Below are 8,833 nucleotides of genomic sequence, written 5' to 3' on the forward strand. Positions count from 1 at the left end.
TAAAAAAGCAAACATGATAGAATATAACATGTAGAAGGCTACATACTACAGTGCAATCTCCTAATATCTTAGCTGAGTTAAACCCAGTAAATTTCCTTTCCTTTTTTTCTTCTTTTAAAGTATCAGCATTACAATAAATTGAAGGCATTATATTATGCTACTACAGACAGAACCGAGTCCTAAGTCCTTACTAAAACTTAAGCCATCTCTTCTCTTTTTCTTTGCCAACAACTGTATTTGAGGCTGAGGCATGAACTGATTCAGCCTCTGCCAAAGCCTTGCGGGTTTCAACTAATTTTCTCATAGCAGCCTCATAAACAGCCTTCTCCTTTTTGTTAGCATTCACCATTTGTTCAAGCTTTGCAACCCTCATCTTCAAACCCTTCACCTCATCCTCATAAGCAACCAACACCTTCCTATCCACCTTTTTAACTTCCCCTGAATCTTTACTTTGCTGCTTCTTCATTGATCCACCATTGGAAGCTTCACCATGCATTGCCAGTTGATTGTTTATTAGTGTGAAGACATCTGGTGCTGATTCTTCTTCCTCTTTCGCTGTGCGATTCGCTTCTGCGAATTTCTTTTCACGTTTTCTCTTACCACCTCGGCTCCGTTTCTTACCTTGCTTCTCATTATTCTCTTCCCCTTTACGAGAATCAAGTGCATGATCTAAGGATTGCTTTGGTGGCAGAACCTTCACAGGTATCGGATCAAGCATTCCCTGACCAGTTACACCTAAACCCATTCCTTCTCGGAAACCCATATTAGCCATCATTTTGGAAGCTATGCCTCTAGTGTGGTTCTCCCACTTAGCAAACAAAGCAGTGTCGGTTTGAATACCTTTCTGTAAGTTGGTACTCTCTAGAAATCCTAAACCTTGTGATTCCTCTTCATCGTAGTCACTGGACTCGGATTGTTCTAAGCTGGAATCACTCTCTAAGTCGCTTACTTCTGCATACTCAGATAATACTATTTCTTCTGCACAAAGCTTCATAGAACTTCCACTGTCTCTGAAAACAACTTGTCCAACTCCAGCTTTTTCATCCCAGAGCTCAAGCTCAGCTTCTCTCCAAATGCCTGTTTTTGCATCTGAGAGTGCCCATATACTTGATCCCACAAGGGATGGCTTCCAGATTGTTGGGACATATCTCTTGAGGGAGGACAGTTGAACATCAACTCCTGTAATGTAGATAGTAGATAGGTATTATATACTAAATAAAATAAGCGAGCATTGAAATGGGAGAAAAAACACAAGTAGATTATGTAAAGGAGTAATCACATATAATTGGAAATAGGCAAGTGATATATTGAGGTCACATACTAAACCATCCAAACCGACAGTTCAAATCAGCTTGGAAAAAGAGGGATTATAAGGCTTCTAACCCTTTATAGTTTATACTCTAAATAGAAATGTCCAAAGAAAAAATCAAGTGGATTAGTAGTACTAAGTCTGCAAGTTTTTACTGCTTATTTTCTCGGACTGCTCCCCCATTGTTCTTGTTTGCCATAAACATTAGAAGTGATTCTGATCACACAATAGAACTAAGTGGGCTTTTGGTATTGTGTTACCACACCACATTGAGGTCAGAAAACCCGTCAAAGTGGACATTCCCCATTATAGCTTCTACTGGATGTGCTTTGGAGTGTGTGCAAAACTCATTTCCAAACACCCTATAACCGTGTGAGAAACTTAGTAAAGTATCTGGAAGTGATTCTGAAGTTGGGATAAATTTCACCCAAGAAGAACGATTATCATTTCATAAAAATTTTAAAAGAAAAATGTCAAATAAAAGCCCAGGAAGAATCAAAACGAAATGTAGATGTAGATAGGAATTATTATACCAGCTTCCCCAGGGTGAAAAAAAACACCAGCCACCTACATATTTTCTGATACCAAATAAAGTTTATATCTTCTAATGGAAAAATATCATAATGTATAAATCACCCCCTTAATAAGTTGATAATTGATATCTTAAGTCATATCTAATAATCAGGTGATTAATCTTGGATCCCCAACCTAGAGTATATTCAAATGAACTAGCTTCCAAAATCTGAACAAAGACATGATTCAACAAATTCTTTATCAAGGAAAGAGGGTTCCAAATGTTCATCAGATTTCTGCACTTGAAAATGCAAGTGTCACTAGAGTTTAGAGAAAAAGTTAATTACAATGGGGTCCAAGTGATTTCACCTCTATCCAACTCTGTTCAATTTGCTCAATAACAGTGGCTTACCATGCGATTGGCGACAGTTAGCACCAAATCGACATCGATGTTGTAAAAAGAACTTGCACATCTGCACTTCGGTGTTTTAGCATTAGTACAATGAGATGAAAAGCAATTGATTTTATAGCATAATCTGGAACCCAAATTTTGAGGGATAACAAAGCTAAGAAAACTTCTTAAAATAAGTGGAAGTTCCACTCCATTTCACTCACTACAAAGACATGTGATGTTCAATAAGAATGATATTTCTTGAGTTTCATCATATATGGCGATTAATGGCTGTTGAGGTTATTGTGAAATCCCTGAAGAACTATGATCAAAATGGTGAGAAAGGAAGAAGAAAGAGACATACAAAGGAGAAATAGAAAATTTATATGCCACATTGAAGGGCGTTTTAAGTTCCACTTTTTACTGCTTAGGAAATTTTATTGGTGTAAATGTAATTGGAACCTTTAAAAAACAACTTAATTTTTAATTATTGCATGTAATTTGTTTCAAGTTATTATTAATTTAAGAACTGAATGCATTTAAAAAGGGTTTGTATTGATTATGCAATATATAATGATATGTAAACACAATACTCATGATAAAAGTTGCAAATAATTCAATTAAAATAATCTGTTCTTGTATCTTGTAATCCAGACACAAGAAAAAGTTGAAAGCCGAAAATAACATAAAAAGCGTGTTCATGAGCTGTGTCAGGACTACAAATCTATATTAACACGACACTCATATGAACAATGTGTTGAATGGGTTGCTAAGGAACAGATTTAAAGTGTGAAAGGAAGAATATGGACTTTAGTAACATCAAATAGAGAAGAAGTGTTCAGATAACTGCACAATTGTAATATATTTCAAATGAATCCTAGAAACATACTTCTATTTTTTTGGATAAGAGAAGTTGAATAAGAATTAGAGAGAGAAAACAATACAAAAATAAAGAGTATAAGGAATCCTCAGAAAATGGGGAAAAACAAAAACAAATACAAGAGCTTAAGCTATCATGAACCAACGATTCGGTTAAGGAGTTTGGTGGAAAACACATGAATGAATTTTTTTTTATATCTCTAACAAGGACTAACACTTGAAACATTCCTCTTAAAACGATAACAACATGTAGCTAATAATATATTTATTTATTTTGAGGGGGGAGCGGTAGGGTGAGGGTCATGGGGGTATGGAGACAGCATATCTAGCATTATCCTTTGGCATTCTTTTTTATTTCTAAATAAAACCAAGGAAAATTACAAATATAGCACAATACCTATCATATGCCTGTGTTGCCTATTTTCCTTTATGTGAATGAACTGTTGTTATTTCAAATTTCTGTATTTTCTAATTAGTTACAGTAGAGGAAAACTAAGGGGAGGAAAAGTGTATTGAAAATGTAGATAGAATACCATAATATACTTTTTGTCACCAAAGTAAAAAATAAAATGGCCACACTTGACCCAAATGATAATCTTACATACCAGCATATTCTCAGATGTAGGAGTAAGGAACGAAATCTTTGCTACTGAATTATCCAATTGCACCACTTGACCATTGTACCAACGCCCATCTTTGTGACGGAATCTACATTTAGATCCAATAGAATAGCTTTTTTCCTCCAGGGGCTCTGGTTCTACATCTGTGGGATCAAGGGGCTCCACTTTCTCTTCTTCAGTAAACATATTAGTGTTATGCAGCACAGAATCTACTTCCTGTAATAATCTTGCACGTTTTAGATGAAGAAGCCCTTCCTCTGCATCTTTAATTGCCTGAACAAGCTCTTCATGAACCTGCAATATCAAAAATAAAGAGATTTAAATCACAAAATTAGCCTCAGATATTTTAGATTGGCTATCATGATCAAGAACAACAACAACAATAAGCCGTTTCCCACTAGGTGAGGTTGGCACATGGATGAAACACTGCCATAATATTCCATCATGTATATGCTGTTAGTCATAATCGCACTCCATCTCATAGAGTCAACAAAATTCTACATTATGAGGCACTAAAGATATGCCTAGCCGAAACCAGAAAGATGCCCCCAAGGCACCAATGGCATGCACCTCGCTGAAGACCGAGGCCTGGTTACAGTTCGTTTCATCATGGAAAACTATACCAAACCAAATTGGAAAAACAAGTCAATCAAACCGAACTGATTATGAGTCACCCGAATTGAACCGCATTGGTTATGGTTCAGTGAACCAGTTCTTATTTTAAGAATCAGCTTTTATTATGTGATTTTAGTTTTGAACCGGTTTAGATTTTATAGTGTTGCAAGATGAACACGGTTGTTTTGAATCTATGCTAATACAGCAGCAAATGCAGAAATCTCACGTTTCAAGACATTTTTGTTTTGAATCCATGCAACAGTTTGGAACATGGTATTGAACCCACTCTTATTCTCTTAACGCATGAACATCTGTGAGGACATCAGAACTCTCAAATCAAACCCTCCACACATATCCCACATGTAAGACCGAGACTTTAGTTGACCGTTTGAACAGCCTATTGAGCATCATTGGAGCTACAAACGTGAGTCTAAAAGTAGCATTTGGTAGATAAGTCAGAGTGGGGCAGAACATAACACATGGTTTGTATTTTGGTTGGTACATATTGAAACTAAAACAGAACGGTGAATAAGGTTAAAAATAAGTATATTTTGATTCAGCGAAAAAGGTGGAATGAAATAAAACTTGGTTCCATTCCTCTCCGTGCCAAATGATACTTTCTACAAACTAGAGACTATCTGCCTTAATTGAGCTACATATGACCAAAAATAGCAGACATTACACAGCACAGCAATCAAACTCAAACTTACACACATGCATAGCCATAAAACATCCAATGAACTACTCAAATGGATTATCCAAGTAACATCCATACAGATTTAAAAATGCAGAAACTCATAAAGCACCCTAAGAATCTCCAATTGTTCACCTCCAATTGTTCACAACCCAAAACCCCTAAGTCCTCATATATTGTCAATTTTTAACAAAACTAAGTCATCGATTGTGAAAAGAAAAAAGAATACCGCAACGAGCTCGGAGTTGGTAGGATCAGAGAGAAGAGCTTCATCGATTGCAGAGAGGGAATCCCTTTGCTCCTGCAATTGAAGCTCCAATTGCTCCTCCAGAAGAACCCTCTCTTCTGAGCTACCCATTGCTATTTGCTATTTGCTATTGCCACCACCCAACCCAACCCTAACTATTCATATCGCAGGTTTTCCTTCTTCCCCTTGTCACCTTCTTTCCATCTTCTCCATTTCTATTTTATTAACATTTATAGTACAAACCTAACAAAATCACAAATTGATTAATACGACAAAATTATTATTTTGCATTTTAATTTTGATGGAAATTTGTATCATTGTGCCCTTTTTTTATTGACAGCTGCATCATTGTGCCCTTAATACTATGAGTAAAAATAAAATATAATGTAGTTTGTTTAACTATTTTAAGCAAAAATATAAAATTAGAAGAAATGGCACTTTGCTTGTTAAGTGAAAGCAGAAAATAAAATAGATTTTTTCAAGAAGTTTTTATTTCATTTTTCGCTTTGCATTATTTATCATCAAAAAAGCATGATAAAAGTGATGTTTCCACCTATTTAATAAAGTGTTAACCAAAAACCTCATGTTAGCCTTATTGTTGAGTGGGACAACTAACTTGTCTCAAAATTATAGATGTGAAATTATTTGATTACACACTCAACCATTTTCAAATCAATAGTTATACTTGCATTTATCGACTAAAATGTCTCATTTTACATGAGTTAAATTTACCCACTCAAATATCTACCGCACCAGCTTTTATTAAAATTAATAGGCTTAAAAGCACATTTAGTCCCTCACGATTGAGCTTCGTGCAAAATGAGTCCCTAAACTTTAAAAATAGCATTCTTGATCCCCAGCGTTATACTCTGTTAATAGTATTGGTCCCTTACCCCTTTTCCGTTAGAAAATTAACGGTTTGTGCCTACATGGAATTTTTTATTAATATTTAAACTGACAAAATTAATTAAAATAAAAAAAATTTGAATCTTCATCTCCTTCCTCCTTCATTTTCATCATCTTCTCCATCATTGAAAACATAAAATCCAGAAAAAAGAATTCATCAACACAACCCCTTCTTCTATTTAATTTACCAAAAACCTTAAAATCAATGCTCAGAAACTCATGCTGAGAACCAAATCTAGGGTTTCCTCATCCCAAATCACAACCCCCAATTTGTGAAACTCATGCTCAGAACAATGAGACAGAAGACGCAAGAAAGACAAGGAAACAAAACAGCAAAAAAGAAAGGAAAAAAAACTGGCAATAAACCAGATGAAGGGCAACACAAACTCCCAAACTCTCCCTCTAACAAGAGAGATGATGCCAAGTGAGTTTGTCACCAAAAGCCATAACAGCAATTCATCGTCATGGAGCTCAAAACAAGACAGCAAGCATCCAAACCCTATCAGAAAACAAATCAGCAGAAACAGGAATACTAAAATTGAGAACCCAGATCAAACCCTCCACACCAAACCCACCATCACTAGATCTGGAGAACCCAGATCTGGAAAGAAAACTCGAAAATAAACACCATTAATGAGAAAGAAGGAGAACCCGATGGCTGGCCGAGGTAGAACGCGCGATGGCTGCAGAATTTCTTGCCGTGAAGCTCGAGAGCAGTGGGTTGGTGGGGTTTGTCTGCTGGTTCGGCTAAGGTGATTTGAGGATGGTGAAGATGAAGAACATTTAACCTATGAAGATGAAGAAGCCAGATGAGGATTTGAGAAAGAAAAAAAATTGAACGTGATTTGAGAATTTTAATTGGGAGATTTTTACTAATTGAAAAAAATATTAATTGAGATTTTTAAAAAAATTGAAGAGTCAGCACTCAACATGTGCAACTCTCTCTCCTAATGTCCTACTTCTCTCTCCTGTTAACTTTCTTCTCTCTCCTCCAAGTCATTAAAAAAACTCCACCAAAGCAAAAACCGTTTAAAATCTAACAGAAGGACTAAGTGTAGTAACAGGAGATAACGTGAGGGACTAATAATGCTAAAAAAATAGTTTAGGGACTCATTTTGCACGAAGCTCAATCGTGGGGGACCAAATGTGCTTTTAAGCCAAATTAATAATTATACTTTATAATTGAATAATATAATTTCAAACAGTGAAAGAACTGTCTACACTACCGAGTATTACTTTCGTTCCTTATTAATTGCCATTTTTATATATAAAGTTTAATCATACGGTTAATTAGCATAACTCATTATTGTTTTAATATTGCTCTTCTAAACAAAGACTTTTTTTTGGTTGGCGACTTTAACGACACGGTGGCCTCAACTGAGCAACGTGGTGACATTTTCTCTCATGTTCGAGCAAGAGCTTTTTTGGATAACATAAACTCTTGCGATTTGATTGACTTGGGTGCTACAGGTCTGGCTTTCACTTGGTTTCGCAACTGCCAAGGTCGCCTCCCTGTGCACAAGCGTCTGGACCGTGCTCTGTCCTCTCTGAGTTGGCGAGTAGGGTTTTTGGAAGGAGGTGTTGAGGTTCTCCCTAGACTGCACTCTGGTCATAGCCCGTTGTTACTCCGGTGTGGGAAGAAAGTAGAGAACTTGGGTGGCAGGCCGTTCCGGTTTGAAGCTGCTTGGGTTAACCATCATTTGTATAAGGATGTTGTTCAGGAGGCTTGGCATCATGGTGGGCCTTGTATTTTAACAACCCTGGATGAGGTCAGAAGGGACTCTATAGAATTTAATAAGAAGGTTTTTGGTAATATATTTCGTAGGAAAAAACATGTCGAGAATTGTTTGGCCTCCATTCAGAGGAAGCTTGAGACGATTGATTCTGTTGCCCTCTTGCTCCAACTTGATAAGCTGAAAAAGGAGCACCATGATATCCTTGCTCAAGAGGAGATGTTGTGGTTCCAGAAGTCCAGGGAAAAGTGGGTCAAGTATGGTGACAGGAATACTGCTTTTTTCCATGCTCAGACTATTATTCGTAGGCGGAGGAATCGCATTTTGGGTCTTAATTTGCCTAATGGGAATTGGTGTGAGGAACCTGAGACCCTCCAGTTGGGTGCCATTGAGTATTTCAAGTCTTTATTTGCTGAGACAGTTGTAGTTGACTCATCTGGATTGCCTACCACGGGTCTTCCTACTATTCCTGCTCACTTCATGGTAGGCCTTGAGCGCGACGTCACTAAGGATGAGGTGTTCTCAGCTCTCCAACACATGGGGTCTTTCAAAGCTCCTGGACCTGATGGCTTCCATGCTTATTTTTACAAGACTTATTGGGATGTGGTGGGCGACAAAGTTTTCCAGTGTGTTAGGGATGCTTTTGTAACTCAACAGTTTGATCCAGCCCTAGGGGAGACTTTAATTGCCCTCATTCCAAAAGTAGATAACCCTCTCTCTTTCAAGGATTTCAGGCCTATCAATTTGTGTAATGTTGTGTACAAGTTGATTACCAAAATCCTTGTTAACAGAATCAGGCCTCTCTTGAATGATATTATTAGCCCCATGCAGAGCAGTTTTATTCCAGGAAGAAATACTAGTGATAATGCCATAGCCCTTCAAGAGATTGTGTATCATCAGTGGAAAGCCAAGAGAAAAAAGGGTAA

At 37.0% G+C, this 8,833-nt stretch overlaps 1 protein-coding gene and 1 long non-coding RNA gene across 2 annotated transcripts; both read right to left on the bottom strand.

The window, feature by feature from the left end:
- LOC130722505 (zinc finger CCCH domain-containing protein 22) lies at positions 1-5,482 on the bottom strand. Its single transcript, XM_057573249.1, has 4 exons — positions 5,251-5,482; positions 3,698-4,006; positions 2,235-2,295; positions 1-1,179 (listed from the first exon to the last, which is right to left on the bottom strand). The coding sequence occupies exons 1-4, from the start codon at positions 5,377-5,379 to the stop codon at positions 191-193; spliced, it is 1,488 nt and encodes a 495-aa protein (XP_057429232.1). The 5' UTR covers positions 5,380-5,482; the 3' UTR covers positions 1-190.
- Positions 5,483-6,327: 845 nt separating this feature from the next.
- LOC130722506 (uncharacterized) lies at positions 6,328-7,325 on the bottom strand. The gene is made up of 2 exons (XR_009013979.1): positions 6,826-7,325; positions 6,328-6,673 (listed from the first exon to the last, which is right to left on the bottom strand). It is a non-coding gene; the product is annotated as an uncharacterized LOC130722506 (long non-coding RNA).
- Positions 7,326-8,833: the final 1,508 nt, after the last annotated feature.

The sequence above is a fragment of the Lotus japonicus genome, chromosome 6 (assembly GCF_012489685.1).
Source record: "Lotus japonicus ecotype B-129 chromosome 6, LjGifu_v1.2".
Taxonomy (NCBI): Eukaryota; Viridiplantae; Streptophyta; class Magnoliopsida; order Fabales; family Fabaceae; genus Lotus; species Lotus japonicus.